A 19,328-nucleotide genomic window follows, 5' to 3' on the forward strand; every position below is an offset into this window, starting at 1 on the left:
GTTGGAATTACAGGCATGCACCACCACATCCAGCAAGACATACCTAATGACTTCACCTTCTGGATTCTACATAGTTCACACTTATACCTCTGGAATGAGTCATTACCACCTTCTTAACCATTATATTATAGGGCTCTTTTCCAGGCTATATTTTAACTCTTTACTGGTTTGGGGGACACTTAGAATAGACACTTGCTGCAGGAAGATTTGTTTGTGCATTCATTCCTTGTGTATTCTATCCCTTAACTTTCAAATGACTCCCATTTTCTGACCTTCCTTAGAGCAACAAGTCCACCAAGTCCTCTTTTTCCCAGGATCTTTCTATGTGGATGTATGAGGTTTTTTACTGGCATATGATTTTTAGTCACTGTTGAAGCAGGAAATGCCTTCATGAAGAATTCATCAGTTTCCAGAGTCAAAACATGTGACAGGGCAAACTGGGGATCAGGACTGCTGGGCTCCAATTTTGGACACATGAATTTCACAAATAAGCAAAGTCTACTATGAGAGCTAAGTGCAGGATTGCGCTAGAAGTAAGCAAATGATGAGAATCGAGCACAAGAGCAGCCCAGTTGGGGAAGAGAATGGTTTATTGGCAGTAATGGAGTAGTGTAAAAGGAATCAGGAACACTTAGTGGGGTGGTTCTCTAACTATTCCATCATCAGGATCCCCACCTGGATGTTCTTTCAAATGCAGGTGGTTGGTCCCATCCTCAGCGATTCAGATCCAGTTGATTTAGGAGTGTTCAAGAACTTTGAATATCTAACACATGACCACCCCCCACCCTCGCTGAGGGTGACTGCACTGGAAGTGGCCCTAACTCACACCTTCTCCATGAAATGGTTCAGAGGCAGGTGTCTACAGTTTTCTTTTTCTTTTTTTGCAGTGCAGGGATTGAACCCAAGGCTTCCCTCATGCTATTACTGAGCTACACTGTAGCCCTTTTCCTCTGAAGACAGGGTCTTGCCAAATTGTCAAGGCTAGCCTCCTGAACCTGCCATTCTCCTGCCTCAGCCTCCTGAGTAGCTGGCATACAAGTGTAATGTATTTGTAATATATCAGTCTTTACTTATTTGCTTTGTTAAGAAACAAAAAATGGCCCCATACTACATGTACATAATTTAGAAAAGGATAAGTACAGTTTCAAATCCTTTTTTCATTAAAAACATATCATAAGCTGGTTGTGGTGGTGCATGCTTATAATCCTGGTGACCCAGGAACAGAGGAAAGAGGATCACAAGTTAGGGGCCAGTCTGGCCAGTTTAGCACAAGTTAAGGGCCAGATTGGCCAATTTAGCCAGACACTGCTTCAAAGTAAATCCCCACCCCACCCCCCCAAAAAAAATTAAATTAAAAAAAAACAAATAAAATAAAATCACAAATTAAATGGGCTAAAGTCCAAGGCTCTTGAAACCATGAAATCCTATTTGGGAATGCTTATAACAACTCATATTCTCCGTGATAGCCTCACTTATCATTGACTATTGTTAAAAATATTTTTCTACCAATTTGAGAGGCAAAATATCCCCTTTTAACTCATATTGATTTGATTCCTAGTGATAAAAGTGTTCTTTCACACACTAATTTCAGTTCATCTTTTGGAAGTCCTCTTTAGTCATTCTCTGTCTATAGGCTTTTCTGGACTTTCTGTGTACTGCAACATGGCTTCTGACCCTATTCCTCCATTGACAGATAATTTCTGGGGCCATACTACAGACATCATGCGATGTCTCTGTTGTGACAACATTGCTCCTTTGAAAAAAAAAAAAACAAACAAAAAAAAAAATTGCTCCTTTGACCAACATAGCCTCTTCCTACACCTTTGTTCTTTTGCACAGACTTCTTCTCTGGGAACCCCTCCAGTACCATTACTGCTCAGGGCTTGTCCCATGGCCTAATGGCCTCTATCTCACACCCATTTCCCTCTTACCCTGTCTCCTCACATGGTATTAACTGCCACCTGGAGGCTGATGATCTTGATCTTCAAATTGAAATAAAATTCTCCCCTGAATTTTACTGGATGAAACAGGCTTCTTAAACTCCGTATCTAAAATCGAAACCTAGAACTGAGCTAATAATAGCTCAGGGGTAAGATGCATGTTCAAGGCCCTGGGTTCAATCTCCAACACCTAAATAAATTAATTAATAAATAAAACTGAACCCTTCATCTCTCCCAACCTCAACCTCTTCTCCTCTTATACACTTGAGCTCAGTAATAGAACATCATGCACTGGGTTTCCAGCCCCACCCTGGGAGTAACCCTAGATTCCTTATTTCCCTCATCCCCATATTTACTTAGTTACCAAATCCTGATAATTTCATTTTCAGGGTATTTCATGGCTCTTGTTCAGGTTGTTCTCATCTCTCCTGTACACTCCCTCTCCATCCCCCTACTTCCTTTAAATGTTCATTTGTTCACTAAATATTTACTGAGTTCCTGTGAAGAAGACAGAAAAGAATTCTGCCTTAAGGAGTCTACACTGCAGTAGAGTGATCTAGAGAATACATAAAATAAGCAAATGCAAAGGACCTGTGGCAGGAAACAAAGGAGACCCTACTGCAGCCAGGGCAAACCACCTAACACTGGTTATGTGGTGGGTGGCAGAAGATGAATTGAAGAAGTGAGCAGGAGTAGATCCTATAGGGAATTCAAACCTTAGTATGAATTTGAGTTATAACCTGGAAGAGCATTGAGGAGAGCCATCAAAGGGCTTAAAGCAGAAGAATGATATGACTGTTTCTCTGAACAATAGCTGTACGAAGAAAATACATCAAAATATACCAATGTTTACCTCTGAATGACTGAGTGGTAGGGTTATATGTGATTTTTATTTTTTCTTCATGCTTTTTTAGTATTTCCCAAGATTTCTGTAGTAAGCATGTATTACTCTTTTTCTTTCTTTCTTTCTCTCTCTCTTTCTTTCTTTCTTTTTATGGTGCTGAGTATTGAACCTAGGGCCTCACCAATGCTAGCTAGGAGCTCTACCACTGAGTTACGTACCCAACCCAATATATTAACTTTTTTGATTTTGCAGGACTAAAAATTCAACCTAGAGCCTTGCACATGCCAGGCACGTACTCTTATCACTGAACTACATCTCAGCCCTTTTTATTTTATGTGGGGCAGGTTCTCACTTAGTTGCCCAGGCTGACTTCGAACTTGTGATCCTTCTGCTTCAGCCTCCCAAGTAACTGGGATTATAGGCATGTGACACCACACCTGACCCAATGCATAACTTTTATGCTTTTAAAAATATAGTCAAAAAGAAAATCTGGTTGAAATTGATATGAAGGGCCACAGAAAGGAGTACAATTGATGGTGAAGCACTAAGATCACTAATTATGAGGAGATGTGGCAGTGGCCTGTAATGGTTTGGTGGTTGTGGAAATAGAGAAAGAGGCAGAGCTGCCAGATATCTAATGTGTAAAACTTATAGGATTTGGTGACTTATTAGCTAAAGGATGCAAGAGTGTAGGATGACCACTGGGTTTTGTAGGAAATCAAAGTATTTCTCCCCAAAATACTGAGGATTTTTGAGCTGAAGGAAGTTCAAAAACATCAAGTATCTGACTCTTTCTCTGCTTGATGTCAGGACAGATTCAGAGAAGAGTCTTTCTGCTTTCTTCCCACTTTCCCACCAAAGCCAGATATGTAAACCCTACTTCACTAGAGACGGATGCAGATCAGCCTAGAGATGGGATCAGCAGACTACACAGGATGCTGGGTGCAGATCTTCCCTCCTTCCCAGAATTCTCCTGCTTCGGAAACCTCTTGCTTCTTTGTTTTCTCATGGTGAAATTTACTGCTTTTCATTAAAATACTATTCATTTATTTACGGTACTGGGGACTGAACCCATGAGCGCTTAACCACTGAGTCACATCCCCAGTCCTTTTTATTTTTTGAAAAAGTATCTCACTAAGTTGCTTAGGGCCTTGCCAATTTACTGAGACTGGCTTTGAACTTGCAATCCTCTTGCTTCAGCCTCCGAAGATGCTGGGATTATAGTTATGCACCAACATGCCTGGCTGAACCTGTCCTGGCTAAAAATTTAGACCGCTTAATAAAATTTTATTTTTCTCCTTTTCAGATTCATCTTGAATGATTAACTAGGTTGATGGAGACTCCATTTAACCCAACAGGGCAAAGAGGCATCTCATAAGAGATGAGCTTGGCATCACAGAAAAGAGAGTGGCCAACAGCACCAAAGTCTCAGCCATAAGATCCACCCAGATATAATGCTGAGGAAGAGGAGTGGCAATTCTTTCAAGAAGCTCTTCTAAAAAGACAAACATCAGGGCAACAACCAGAGGAAATATAGGATTGAAGAAGTATTTTTTGGTTGAAGAAAATGAACCAGTAGAAGTCAAGTGGTTCAAAATACACTTACTTAAAGGGGTGGGTGAGAGCAAGAGCCCAAAGGTGGGATAAATTATCATAAGCACAAATGAACAAAACAAGAAAAAGGACATCTCCTTTTTTCTGGGATGGAAGTGAGGATTGGGAAAGTAGAATAGATTCCTTCTGAGGCTCATAGCAGGAAGGGGAAGAAGTTTCTGCTTTGGGATTTTCTTCCCTCTATGAATTGGAAGGCCCGGTAATCTTCTGGGGATGTGGGAAAGCAGTTGGAGACAAGCAGTCAAGATTTATAACAATCTAAGAATAGGAGAAGGGACCGGGTGTGGTGACACACACCTGTAATTCTAGACATTGGGGAGGTTGAGGCAGGATGATCTCAAGTTTGAGGCTAGCCTGGTAACTTAGAGAGACCCTGTCTCATAGTAAAATTTTTAAAAAGGGTTTAAGATGTAGTTCAGTGGTAGAGTACTTGATTAGTATTCACTGGATTCAAAGGTGGGGGGGAGGGACAAGAGAGCCTGTATGAATGCCAAACAAAACCAGTTCAATGGCTCAATGGTCCAGAGGTCCTGGGGTCCTACTATTGTTAAATCCTCTAGATTTCTAACAGCCCAATCTGTGTGAGAGTGTGTGTGTGTGTGTGTGTGTGTGTATCTCCTCCCCCACTCCTTTTGCAGTGCTAGGTTATAAACCTAGGGCCTCATGTGTGCTATTCAAGCACTCTGCCATGCAGCTACATCACCAGCCTGCAATTTTTTTTTAAGTACTTTATAAATTTGTGTGTCATCCTTGATCAGAGATGCTAATCCTCTCCGAATTTTTCCAAGTTTTAGAGAATGTGCTGCTCAGGGAGCACTGGGAAAAAATGAAAGGTAGCTGTTGTTGTTGTTTTTTTTTTTTTTTTTTTTGGTGGTATGGTACTGGGGATTGAACCCGTGACCTTGTGCATGCAACACAAAAGCACTCTACCAATTGAGCTACAGGCCCAGCCCTTGCAAGGTAATGTTTAAAAACACTCAGAAGAATTCGGAATGAAAACTGTAAAGCAAATTTAAGGCCTCAATGACTTAAGACCTTATGGTGACTGAAATTGGTAGAGAACACAGAGCTGATTAGGTAACCAGATGGCATAGGCCTTTCTGAACCTTTCCAGGCCTCAGGGAGGTGGCAGAAATTTGTGGTTAACGTTAGGGCATCTAGATGGAGTCCACTGAGGTCAAATCCTGGGCAAGCCAATTTAACTTCTCAGTACTTTATTTGAGGAATCAGTAAAATGAAGATACTAGTATAGCATTTATCTCAAGGCCTGCTATATGCACCAGAACATTACTTAAAATGTCAGAATCATTATCATTTCTCATTTGAACAAGAGGAATTTTAAGAGTCTCTGAGGCAGAGATTCTCAAACATTTTGGGCTCAGAATCCCTTTCCAGTTTTAAAAATGACCTCCTTTTATATATAAGTTGTTAATAGACCTTTATTTATATGTGGTGCTGAGAATCAAACCCAGTGTTGCACACATGCCAGGCAAGTGAGCCACAGCCCCAGCCCTAAAAATGACCTCTTCTAAAAAAATTTTTTTGAAGTACTGGAAGATTCAACCCAGGGCATGTTAGGTAAGTGCTCTACCACTAAGCTGTACCCCTAGCCATTTTAAATTTTTTAAGTCAGGTTCTCAGGGCATGCTGGCTTGAAGTTGTGATCTTCCTGCCTCAGCCTCCCAAATAGTTGAGATTACAGGCATGCATCACTAAGTACAATTTACTAATATATTTTTTAAGAAAAATAACTACATTTTTTTAAAAAAATAGAAGTGTGTTATTGTTTTTCCATTTTGCATATCTCTCTTGACTTTAATTTAACACAAGTGGGTCTTATCTGCTTCTGCATTCAATTGAGACATGTTCTTTGTTTGAAGTATGAAAATCCTAACACCTCACTAACCCTCTGAAACCACACTTGAGAACTCTTACTTTAAGGTTTCTCCCAGTTCTAAATCATTCAGTCATTTACTCACTGGTCAACACTCTGGATCCTAGAGACTGGTGAATTCTGTGGTTGCTGCCTGGAGGATCCTAATTGGAAAGAGAAAAACAAAAATGAACAAGCACAAATGAGGAAGTGTCAGGGTTACCTGTGAGCCTAAGGAGGCAGAGAAGGATTACTGAAGTAAAGGAAATTTGACCTTGAATTAGGGCGTGAATTTCCTGTGTTGCCTATAAGCAGAAGAGCAGTTGCAACAACCCAGAGACAGGAATCAATGTAGAGGCAAAGGGTGCACTAGCACAAGAAGTCAGCAGCTAGAAAAGCATGTTGGGCTTTTCTATAGGAAAAACATATAGGAAGTTATATTGCATCCTATACCAGGAGCCTGGAGTGACAAGAGCTTGCTTTCTTTCGTTTTTTTTTTTTTTTTTTTTCATTAGTGGGGATTGAGTTTAGGGTTTAGGGCCTCATGCATGCTAGGCAAGAGCTTTCCCACTGAGTCATATCTGTGGCCCTTGTTTTTCTTTTTTAAAATCAGTTTGATTGAGGCATAATTTATATAGAAGTAAAAAGTCATCTTTTTGGGTGTACAAGTTTTGACAAACATTATCCAGTTATGTAAACAATACCACAACAAGATATAAAATATTTTCTCATCACCACAAAAAAAGTTCTTTCTACCATACAGTCCTGCAGGCAATCATTAATCTGACTTCTATCCTTATAGCTTTTTACTTTGAAATAATTATACACTCACAGAAAGTTAGAGAATTCTCCCAATAGTAACATCTTACAAACTACAGAAAAACAAAAAACTGACAGTGATGCACTACTATCAGCTATACTACAGTGTTTACATGCATTTGCTCATTTTAAAGAATACAACTGGGGAGGGGGGCAGGCGAGTGACAGGAGGTAGAGAATGAGACATGAGAATCTCAAGTTCAAAGCCAGCGTCAGAAATTTAGCAAGACCTTAAGCAACTTAGGGAGACCTGTTGTAAATTAAAAAGCAAAAGGGCTGGAGCCATGGCTTAGTGTTAAAGCATCCCTGGGTTCAATCCTTGGTACCAACAAAACAAAATAAACAGTTTGGCCAGGCAAGGACACATATAAGTCACAGCTGTCAACAGAAGAAGAACTCAAGAAAGAGCAGGGAGAGGAAAGGATTTATGGAAAACACTTCTAGAGTGGAACGAAAATCAGTGGGTGGATGATTTGGTATAAGGGCTTAAATTAATTCTTTAAAAAATTTTTTTAAATTTATATACCATAACAGAATATTACAATTCTTATTACATATATAGAGAACAATTTTTCATATCTCTGGTTGTATACATAATATATTCACACCAATTCTTGTCTTCATACGTGAACTTTGGATAGTAATGATCATCACATTCTAACATGGTTAATTAAAAAATTTTTTTTAGAAACAAAAATTTCCATATGGCAGGACAACAAGTAGAAGATTGCTTTAAATTGAAGAACCTGACCTTTCAATTAATAAAGGGCATGGAACCCCACATAATCATATTTTTGCTTGCTTTTATTCGAACAGGAAAAAAGATTTTTTGGCCACATTCTTCCTTTTCTTACTTTTGCCTGAATGAAAACAATGAAATAGTTTTTTTTTTTTTTTTAAATAATGTACAATCATATAGTTCTGCATTACCTCTAAGTTAGGTTTAATTTTTGGAAACTGTCATTTGGTGCCAAATAGTGGTAAATAAAAAGAAAACAATGAAATAACTGTCAAAGATGTGATATTCCCCGGTAGTTTAGACAAAGTTGATTTGTTTGCTCCTCTAAACAGGGTTACCTAAACCTATAACATGGCCAAAGTAAACCTCTATACTTATTTATTTTGTGGTACTGGGGACTGAACTCAGGGATACTCTATCATTAAGCTACATTTCCAGCTCCTCCTCCTTTTTATTTTGGTCCCGGAAATTGAACTCAGGGGCACTAGATCACTGAGCCACATCCCCAACCCTATTTTGTATTTTATGTTGAGACAGGGTCTCACTGAGATGCTTAGTGCCTAGCTTTTGCTGAGGCTGGTTTAGAACTCATGATCCTCCTGCCTCAGACTCCCAAGCCCCTGGGATTACAGGCCTGTGCCACTGTGTCCCGCCCTTTTTATTTTTTGAGGTAGGGTATTGCTAAATTGCCAAGGTTGGCCTCAAACTTGTCAACCTGCTGTTTCAGCCTCACTGGGATCCCAGGTGTGCGCCACCAAGCCTGGTTCTATACTTACTTTTATTCCTTTCTTCAGCTTTTTTGTAGGCTTTCCTACCTGTGATAGCATTGTATCTGGAAAACTGATAATGGCTAAACCTTTATATAATTTATGTAAAGACATATTTATTCATCAAGACAGCTATCCTCACTTTAACAGCCCAAGACATTGAGGCTCCTAAGAGAAAGGTACCCAGGATCACATATGCAAATACTGTAAAATGCTTAAAAAGGTACTAGCACAGGGTAAGCATTCAGTAAATGTTAGCTAGGCTTCTTTAAATAAAGCCTTGCTCTTTCTACCCCACTAACCCCATTTATGGCCAAGTTGGATCACTTTCTCCAAAAGCTGTGCTACAATGAATTTGAGCAAAGCTCTATACATGCAGTGGAAATACTTCTGGTGATAAAGCTCTCATTTAAATCCTATTTTGTTTATCACTAGTCACTACCAAATACAGATCCCTGAGTAGACAGGAGTAACTAATGTCTATTTCCTTGACTTTAAGATGAGCTTTATAGTATCTTCGAAATAAGAAAGTTTCTTAAAATCAGGTTCAATAAAATACTGTTTTTACTGTCTCTCGTGCTGGATGTTTTATATACATCTTAGCATAAAATATTCCGAACGTCTACCTCTTATTAACGAACTATAGAAATGATCCCTGAAAGTATAGTCTTACGTCTACCTCTTATTAAGCATCTACCTATTATTATACCGATTTTTAAAAGCAAGGAAGTCAAGACAGATGTTAAGTCATTTGATCAGGTTATACAGCTAGTGAATGATGGACAAGACAAGATCAACTCCAAAGCAAGCAGTATCCTTACACCTAATTTCAGTTGACTTAGCCCATTCTATTTTGTGTCCATCATAATCTCCCAATCAAAATAAAAAAGCTAACTTTCAAACGGAGAAACAAGAAATAATCACCAAAACAAAGACAAACGGAACCTCTGCAAGATTAAGTAATTTAGACCAGAATCGCACAGCCGATGGGCCTCAACTTCAAGGCGAAATCTACTTTCACCAAGCTCTGCTACCACTGACAAATGATAACGCGCAGTTATCAATATTTGTTGAATTAATAATGTCTGCAAACAAAGTTGACAATAAGGAAGAGGGTAAAAGTAGAAAAGGCACATAAAAACCGCAAAGTTGTTCATGGGCAAAAAAAAAAAAAGACAAAAATCCCCAAGTTTTCGAGGCAATACGTTCATGGTGAGCCGAGGCGCTGGTACAAGCACACCTGGATAGTCTCTAGCAGAGTGTCCACTGAAAGGCCAAGCGCGGCCGCTTCCCTTCTGCGCCCCCTCGCTCACGCCCTTCTGACCGCTAATCTCCTGGCCTCCTAACACCCGACAACTGCAGGCCAGCAGCCTCCCTACTCCGCTGCTGGTTTAAAAAGAAACTCAAGCACCTGCCCCCAGGCGGTCAGCGGTCGGCGGCAGCCACGCGCCAGGGGACGCAATCTCCCTAGGGGTCGCAACTCGACCCTCGAGATAGTGCGGGCCACCTACAGCATGAACTCAGGCAGGCCTCAGGCGTGGGTTGGGGACGTGCGGGGACCCCATGGGCAGCGCTGGCGAGCGGCGGGAGTCCGCCGCTAGGCATTTCCTCTTCCTCTACGCGCGTCGCGGCGCGGCGCGGCGGAGGCCAGGCCAAGGCCGAGTTCGGACGCCCAACCGTGGCCTGCAGGCGAGCACGGGGCAGCGCCGCGCCCCGAGCCGTCGCCGCCGTGCCGCCTCCAGCCGCCCGCGGAGCCTGCGGGCGGCTGGGCCCGGCGCGGGCAGCGAGAGGCGGGGCCGGGGTGCGGGCGGCGGAAGGAGGCGGAGGAGGAGGAAGAGGAGGAGGAGGAGGAGGAGGAGGAGGAGGAGGAGGAGGAGGCGGCGGCCGAGAGCTGGGGGAGAGGGGCGGGGGGCGGGCCGGGGGAGGGGAGGAGCGGGATTTGCGGAGCGCGGCGCCGCTGCCGGGAGCCCGCGGGCCCGAGAGTGACCGAGTCACGGCGGGCGCCGGCGGAGCCGCGGCGTCGGACCCGCCTCCTGGAGGAGCTCAGCCCCGGCCAGGCCCGGCCCCAATCCCGCCCCGCGCCGCCTCCCCGCCGCCGCCGCCGCCGCCGCGGGAGCGCTCCCCTGCCCACCCCGCCCCCGCGGCCGAGCCCGGGAGTCGAGTGGGAGTCGGCCGGCCGGCGCGGGTAGCGCCGGGACCCCGCAGGGGACACTGCAGCCGGAGCCCGGGAGGGGCCGCGCCGCCACCGTCTGAACTAGGATGTCCCGACATGAAGGTGAGAAGAGCTCCCGCCCCCACCCCCACCGCCCGGGCCTCGGCCTACCCCGCCCGGGCCGGGCGCCGCGGAGGACGGCCGGAGAGCGGCAGAGACTTTGGCGGACCCTGAACCAGGCTCGAGGGGCAGAGCCCGGCTGCGAGCGAGCGAGAGCGGAGAGCCGCGGCGCCGCTGCCGCCGCGGTTGCGGCCGCGGCCCTGAGCTGGGCCTGGTGCCGGAGGCGGGGCGGCTGGGGCGGCCGGAGGGTTTGCACTGTCATGGGGCGGGGGAGGGGGAGGGAAGGCAGCAGGGCCCGTTACCGGCGGGAGCCCAGCCCTCGGAACTGGTACTGGACGCCGAGGCCCGGCGGGTCCCGGAGCCGCGGGCCCCATCGCGGCCTAGCTCCCGCCGCCCCGGAAGGGCCCGGTGCGGTCGCAGAGCTGGGCCACGGGCGGCGGCAGGGGCCAGGGGAGCTGGCCTGAGACCGGCGGGGGTGTCCGGTCGCCGAGAGACGACCGTGAGTGCCCCCGTCTGCGGGCGACCGCGGGGTGGGCGGGAAGGCTCTGTGACCCGGCACGGAAGCCTTCGCCTCCTGGAGCCCGTCCGGCCTCGCGGCTAGGCCTCGGCGCGTCCCTGGGCTTGGGTAACCAAGTTCCCTGGGCGGATCTGGCCCGGCCGCGGCGAGCAAACTCCCTGCTTGGTCACCCTGCCGAAGCTGGACTCCCAGGGCCCTCACCGGTGTGCACTGCCTGACTAGTCAGGCTTAGGTGGATGACCATCGTGTGGTCTGTTAATGGTCAGAGTCGTTTGGACTTTGTTTTACGATTTGAAAACACGCGTGGGGTACAGTTTCGAATAAGCAAGACTGCCCCAGCCCTGTCCCAGGGTACAAAGAGACAAATGTTTAGGGCCGATGTATTTGGCATGGAACTGCTGAAAAATAAGTTAACTTCAGTTTACTGCCATATGGTTTAGTAAAGGGGGAGGGAGGCAGAGTTTTCTTTGTTTCACTACTACAGGTTTTTAAATAAAAAGTATTAACCGACTTGGCGAAAAGTTTGTCCAGCTAAGGTTAATGCAAGATTGTAGGAGTGACTTGAAAGTATTGTATACTTTAAGATTTTAAAATCCTGTATAGGTGATGTAGGAGTGGAGAAAGTTTAGTGAGTCAGATTAGTGTGTGCTTCCCATCGAAAGGAGTGCATTCTTAGGGAAATACAGATTTCAGAACTCAAGGTTGAAAAACTCAGATTGATTAACATTACAGTATTTAGATCAAGTTTCAGAATTTGTATTACTAATTGCAGCATTAAGCTTGATTCAAAGGACATTTTGTATTCAAGGATTCTGTATTTTCAGAGTTACAAAACTGTTTTCTTCATGGAGCATTTATTGAGTACTAACTGTGTGCAAGTTTTGGACATTTTGAAATAATAGGATATTGGTTTAGTCTCATTGAAAGGGACATTGAAATATTTGGAAGTTAGACCTATTTTCCAAATTTATCTTCTTAATGGAATTATATTCCATATCTCTGTAATTAAAAAAGTTGTAATTCAGGTTATTCTCAAGTTGGAGTTGGTGAGGTTAAAGTTTATCTTAGAATGTAGTTGTATGTGTGTTAAAATGAAAGTGAGCAGTGGCTGCCAGCTCTCACTTATAGGAACTGGGAAAATTAATATTGCAGAATTACAGCTGTGGAAGAAGTGTGTTTGAGACTCATGCTTCTTGCCTTAAGGAATCATCCAGATAGTTCTAGAGTATTCTAACTGAACAGTGGCCTTGGAAGAAAATTCCCTTACTCTCAGTATTCTATTAGAGTAATTAAAATCCCCTAGTTGGAACATTCTTCAGTATAACATACATTCTGTAATTTAAGCCTATTTTCCCCTATTTGGTTCTGTGGAAAGGTGTGGCTATAAAACTTAGGTTATTATTACTAAACCTTAGCACAATAATAGCATACCTTTCCTGGTAACATATCAATGCCAGGTGTCTGAAAAAGAAACATTCCTAAATACATCTGTTGAATACTTAAAGTACAGTATTTAACAACTGATTATCTTGGAAGGTTTATGACCTGAGGCAGAAGTGGTGGTCTCATAAATCACATTTAATTAAAAAAAAATATGTGTGTGTATATATATATGTATATATATATATATATGTATATATATATATATATATATATATGTGTGTGTGTGTGTGTGTGTGTGTGTATCAGTAGGAATTTGATCTGTCAGCAATACAACTCTGCAAGTGTTGACACCAGTGCTTTCTCCTTTCTCTTTGGGTCAATTTATTCCGTTTCTCTTAGCATTTCTTTAGTTGTCTGATTTTTGAGCCCTTTTAATCATCTGTCCACCTCTAAGTTCTCTGTAGTTCCCCACCACCATCCCAAGTGTGACCCAGAACTGGATGTGGTAGTCTGGTAAAAGGTCTGTGCTGCCTGTAATGGACTTGAATACTCCTTATTTTCAGGGCCTCTTAGTACAAGTAACTTGTTACTTTGTCTTTCTGCCCACTCTGTTGAATTGTACTGTATTGTATGATTATATTAATGTTGTAACTTTGAACAACATAGCCCCAAGATGGACACCTGTCAAGCTTAGAGGCTCAACCTTGTGAAGCAGTGGACTGCCTTTGAGAAAAGAGATGCAGCTAGGAGCAGAAATGCTCCAGCCCAGGAGTCAGCATACTTTTTCTGTTAAGGGGCAGATAGTAAACATCGTAGGATCAGTGAGCTGTGAGGTATCAGTTTTATAATTGTCATTTGAAAGCAGCCATCCACATTGAGTTATGAAATAAGCATGGCTGTATTCCAGTTAAAACCTTACATATGGACACTGGCATTTGAATTTCATATTTTCATATGTCATGTAATATGATTCTTCCTTTGACCCTCCCCCAATTTAGAAAATGTAAAAATAATTTTAGTGGGGAATAAAAAAACTGCTGGTGGCCAGGCTGGTCCCTACGCCTGAGTTTGCATCCCTCTGCTCTAGAGCTTCAGAGAGTTGATGGAACTGGAACAGTTGGTATTCCAGAAAGGGCCCACTCTATTTGGTAGTTTCTTCATTTCCTTTGGGTAATGCAGTGAGTTCATTGACTGAGCCAATTCTGTATTCCAGTTTCCAGCAATAACATGCAGACTAGGCTAGAAGTAATTTTTCCATAGGGGTGAGTACAGACTCTACTTTCTCAGATCCTGTCTGAATTTTACATCAAGTTTCCTGCTTGCCTATTACAACTTTTTCAAGGGAGAATTTCAAGGCCTGTTTTAAATTCATTTTTATAATATTCTTGCCATGTTAACAAACATTTTACAGACATCAGCACCCAATCACTTCATGTTCAGTATACCAACAAAATCTAGTTTTGTGTTTTACATAGTGAAACCAGTCATTTTCTGTATTTCTTTTTTTTTTTAATGTCTCTGGCTGAGGGTGTTTCTTAGTAGACTGTGTGCTTAGCATGCACAAGGTCCTAGGTTCAATCCCTAGGATCAAGGAATAGAGCCAGGTTCCATACCATAGGGCCTATAGTCTCAGCTTCTCAGGAGGTTGAGGAAGGAGACTCAATCAATCTGGAGTTAGCAGTCAGTCTGGGCAATATAGCAATATACTGTCTCAAAAATAAGCAAGCAAAGTCTTACTACAATACTTAAAAATACATTTAAAACAGGTATGTTGTTCAGAATTTAAAATTCACTTAACATAAGCTTTGCAAAAATGAATACCCACGTATCAGATTACTCAGTGTTTATTAGCTAAAAAGAAGTTATGAATGCTTTTTCATGAGTTGGGGCCTAATTGATTACCTGGAGTTAATGCATATATGGCTTTATATCATTTAGCCTTTTTTCAGTTGCTACTATGTATAAGGTACCAAGGAATGTGGGACAGAAAGAATGAGACACAGCTCCTTACCTTGAGTCAGATGGGAGGATGCATCTGTAGACAGCTTCTGTAGCACAATGTGAGACATGCCATACGGAAGGGATAAACAAATTGATGGCAAAATAATTACCAGCTATCTTCTTACTAATTTTGCCCAGTTTTAGAGAGGGAATCTACTTTGATTCTAACACTTTTCCCTTGAATGCCTTCTTAAGTTTTTCTGTGCTACTCTTGATTATGGGTAAAATTGTTCAAATAGAGTCCTTGTGTTTACCTGATTTATAATTCCCTTAGCTCTTGAAGATTTTCACATAATGATAGCAGATAAATGGATGGATAATATATTGTTGTTTTTCTCAGAAGTATCTAATAATATTTATTTTCTAAGTAGAAAGTACAAGTTCTGTAGGCCTCTGATCTAGTTAGTCCCAATTTAATTGCTGTGCTATGGATCAAAACCAGGGCCTCACATATTCTAGATACTTATTCTGCCATTGAGCAACATCCCTAATCCTCAGCTTTTTCTTTTTTTTTTTTTTTAATAAGAATTCTATATTAAACAGGATTATCATGTGCAACATGATGTTTTGAAGTATGTATATATTCTAGAATGATAGTCCTAACTTTTTTTTTTTTTTAAGAGAGAGAGAAAGAATTTTTTTTAATATTTATTCTTTGTTTTAGTTTTCGGTGGACACAACATCTTTGTATGTGGTGCTGAGGATCGAACCCGCGCCGCACGCATACCAGGCGAGCGCGCTACCGCTTGAGCCACATCCCCAGCCCCTAGTTCTAACTTTTTGAAAGTTATACTTATGTTTTCTCTTCTAAAGAATTGTTGTTTGGCACTAAAAACACAGACAATCCCAAAGTAAATTGTAATAACTTTGTTTTCAGAATTTGGGGACTACAAAGCCATGCTTGATAATTAGCAAATAATTTTAATGTGGTAATTTTTGCCTTCCCGTGTCAGAGTGAACTCACTCCTGCTGAAAAGATCTTTACCATCAGGTTTTCTTAAATTTATTTTACTTTGACTACAATCTGTTAAAAGATTATGATGTTCTTATTTAGAATGTAATTTTAGGGAAAACACATCTTATGATAATTGAGGGGGGGGTCTTTGATTTCATATAAAATTCAGTTGAAAGTCTCTGTTCCTGAACTGGGCTTGGTGGCACACACCTATAATCCCAGTGACTCAGGAGGCTGAGGTAAAAATATTGCAACTTTCAGGACAGCATTAGCTGTCTGAAAAGAAAATGACTGGGGATATAGTTCAATGGTAAAGCACCCCTGGGTTCAATTCCCAGTACCAAAAAACAACAAAACAAACAAACCGACCAAAAAATACCCCCCCCCCAATTAATCCACATTTGACCCTTTTGTTTTAAGTTGAAAATGTAGTAAAATACAAATTTTTTGCTTTAACTTGCAAATTTAATTTAGAAGAAATTTCTTGAATTTTAAGATATATTAGCAAAAATTTTGTTTAAAGATGGTAAACTTTTTCACAGTAGAAACTTCTCACATAAAATTATAAAATAATTTTTTTATATTTGACTTGCAGTCTTTTAAAGATTTAATTTTCAGAATGTCAGCTTTATAAAACCTACCATACATATTTACCCAGGATGGTTTTTGCTTTATTTTTTTTTTAAGTGGACATTCCAAAAGTTAGTTATTGTGAAAGTTGTTACTGAATTATTGTACAAATAATTTTTTATTACGTTATAAATATTGCTGCATGGCTACTTTTATGAATTCAAAGAAAACATTGCCTATGTTTCATAAAAGTAGAATACTGTTTATAATGAAATTCTTCAGCTGGACGCAATGGTGCATGCCCTGTAATCCCAGCAACTCGGGAGTCTGAAGCAGGAGGAGCTTAGCAATATAAGGCTAGTATCAACAACATTTGTGAGACACTGCTCAGAAATAAAAGTAGAAAGCATTGGGGATACATCAGTGGTAAAAAGCACCCCTGGGTTCAATCCCTAAGTCGTCCCCCCTCAACCAAAAAAAAAAAAAAAAAAAAAAAGCTGTGCTTGGTATACCCCTCCTAAGGATTCTTTGCTAAAACTCCCCTATATCCCCATGGAGATTGAATCCAGGATCTCACAAATGCTAGCTAGGAAAGTGCTCTGCCACCTGACTACATCCCCTGTCCTTTTCATTTCTTATATTTTATTTCCAGAGTCTTGCTAAATGGCTTAGGCTAGCCTGGAAATTTTGATCCTCCTCTTTCAGCCTCTGTAGGAGCTGGAATTACAGATGTGTACCACCACACCCAGCATCTTTTCTCAATTTTTTTTCCTTCCCACATATTTTTGTTGGTGCATGAAAGTTGTATGTTATGTTGGCATTTGTTATATATTTGTACTCTAATGTATAGCCTTTTTAAGGAAATGAGATTATAGCACAAAACTAAAATTAATACAGAATTAATTTTATTACTGTTTTTCTTGGGGGGGGGGACGGTATTGGTGATAGAACTCTGTAATATTTTACCACTAAGCTACATTGCCAGCACTTTAGAGTTTTTCAAGTTGCTTAGGGCCTTGCCAAGTTACTAAGGCTGACCTCAAATTTGTAATTCTCCTGCATCAGTTTCCCGAGTCACTGGGATGAGTCACTTGGGATTACAGGTGTGCTCCACTGTGCCTGCCTCAGAACATAGCATTTAAAATTTTCATTAAATTATTTTTTGCCATTCTGGTGATCTAAATCCGGGGACTCATGCATGCTGGGCAAGTGCCCTACCACTGAGCCACATCCCCAGACCATAACATTTTTAAAATGTAATTTTTATGTATTAACCATGTCCTGATTCATGGTGGAGATATAGAATAAGGAAGATGGTTTCCTAGGGGAACATATTACTAGGTTACAAGGGAAGGAAATGAGTATTCAGGAAAAGACTGAGGGTATTATTGAAATAATAAGGATGAGAGGTCATCCAGGTATTGAGGAAGGAAAGACAAGGCAAGGTGGGTTAGAAGCTTGGAAATGATGTGTAGCTACAGGGTATTAGAAACAAAACCAACTCTTATGCTGGTTGGAATGTCCTGAGAGCTGGGTGACTTAGTGTCCCATGAAAAGAACATGAGATGAATTGCTTTGTTAGGTATCTTCCACAGAGCCATTCCAATTACTTTCCTCATACCCCTCCTAAGTGCTTTAGTTGTTATCTTCCTAAATTGTAGCAAAGCCATATTGCAGACCCATCAGTTCATGTACATGATCAGTTGACCTCATTTCTTCCATAGTCACAGCACCAGCTAGCAGTCCAGGAGACTTTGTAATGGCCATAGTGGGTATCAGGGAGAAGGTATGGATGGATCCCTATGAATCCATCACTGCTGCTAGGGGTGGAGGGATGGGGGATTAAAAAAAAAATCACAGGAGTGGGTCAGTTGTGTCACCTTCAACTAGGAGAGGACAGAACAGTAGGTGACATTATGGCTAATTAAGTTTGTACATTATCTTCTGGCAAATTGTGTGGTGGTTTCCCTCTTTTCTTTTGGCACTCAGTGTCAATGCCTGTGGAATGAACTTCATCTTCAGTAAGAGATTTTCAGAGTCACTTTAAGTGCTAGATTGGTGATGAGTTGATTCTTAGAGTAATTGTATGTGTATTTGACTATAATTTACTTTTTGGTTATGACTTTTGTTTCTTTTGTTTTTCCTTTGGGATTGTCCCTGGACACTTCATTCCAGCAGAGTTAAGGGTTCCTCCAGTATCATTCTTGTTTTACTCTTCAGGCCTTTTTATACTGAAATTGTTTACTTGTCAGCCTCCCCCACAATCTGCCAGAAAGACAGAAATAGTGTTAGACTTTGTTACCTTTGTGCTTTACCTCCTACCACAGTGTCTGGCCTGGGGGAGGCCCTGTGAACATTTTTGGGTAATTGTTAGATGTAGTTAATACTTGTCTAAAAGTACTGCAAGACTGGAAAACGCTCTTCTTTGCTTTTATCTGGGAAAGTGGGTTAACAGGGAAGGGACTTATAAGAAAGGGGACTTGAAACTTTTATAAAAGTTAAGAGGGATGAAAACTACATTAGGCAAAATTAACTAAGGGGAGCTGACTCTTGGGAATATCCTGGAATGAGATTTGGGGTATTGCTTTGTTCTACTACTGGCTTTGGTTTCAGGTTAGTTAATTGGTTATGGGTTCTGTATGTTAATTGCTCTGTGCACCTGTGCTTTTTGGTTCATTAAGTCATTTGTTCAGTGAGTATTTATGGATTTCTTACTCCAGTACCACTCAAAGGCATCTCTAGGTCTTGCCACAAGTTGTTGGCCTCTTGCTAGGAGATAATAATGTTTATTGGGTTTGAAACACATGTTTGGAAATTAAATACTTTTCTGTTGCACAGGCTCTTTCTCAGTGTTCTGGGATTAGTTCTTGAAACTTATCTTTTATGGCAGAGTAGTTAAATCATGTAAGTATTTTAATGTTTTAGCAATATTTTCATGCATCCCTACCCCTTAAGCTTGTTTTCATTTGTTTCACAGTTGAAATTCTGCCCAGAAGTATGTTTCCTTCCTTTATAGTGTTGTCCTTAAACTGTG

General features: G+C 41.6%; 1 protein-coding gene, 1 long non-coding RNA gene and 1 other non-coding gene across 5 annotated transcripts in view; 1 reads left to right on the forward strand and 2 right to left on the reverse strand.

Moving 5' to 3' along the window:
• LOC143380202 (uncharacterized) overlaps nt 1–10,357 on the reverse strand; it is a 42,937-nt gene extending 32,580 nt beyond the window's left edge. For both annotated transcript variants that reach the window (XR_013088597.1, XR_013088598.2), the window contains exons 1-2: nt 10,108–10,357; nt 6,378–6,435 (exon numbers count right to left, since the gene is read on the reverse strand). This is a non-coding gene — a long non-coding RNA (uncharacterized LOC143380202). The remainder of the gene's footprint in view (nt 1–6,377; nt 6,436–10,107) is intronic.
• Nucleotides 5,110–5,215, reverse strand: LOC143380818 (U6 spliceosomal RNA). Its single transcript, XR_013088695.1, has one exon. It is a non-coding gene; the product is annotated as a U6 spliceosomal RNA (small nuclear RNA).
• Nucleotides 10,358–10,542: 185 nt separating the features above from the next.
• Nucleotides 10,543–19,328, forward strand: part of Kcmf1 (potassium channel modulatory factor 1) — a 78,503-nt gene continuing 69,717 nt past the window's right edge. The window contains exon 1 of one of the 2 annotated variants that reach the window (XM_076833014.1): nt 10,543–10,871. In XM_076833014.1, the coding sequence (XP_076689129.1) occupies nt 10,856–10,871 (16 nt within the window). In that variant the 5' untranslated portion in view covers nt 10,543–10,855. Of the gene's footprint in view, nt 10,872–11,279; nt 11,368–19,328 lie in introns of those variants that run through there. The other variant, XM_076833015.1, reaches the window with a different exon arrangement.

The sequence above is a fragment of the Callospermophilus lateralis genome, chromosome 14, assembly GCF_048772815.1.
Source record: "Callospermophilus lateralis isolate mCalLat2 chromosome 14, mCalLat2.hap1, whole genome shotgun sequence".
In the NCBI taxonomy this organism is placed as follows: domain Eukaryota; kingdom Metazoa; phylum Chordata; class Mammalia; order Rodentia; family Sciuridae; genus Callospermophilus; species Callospermophilus lateralis.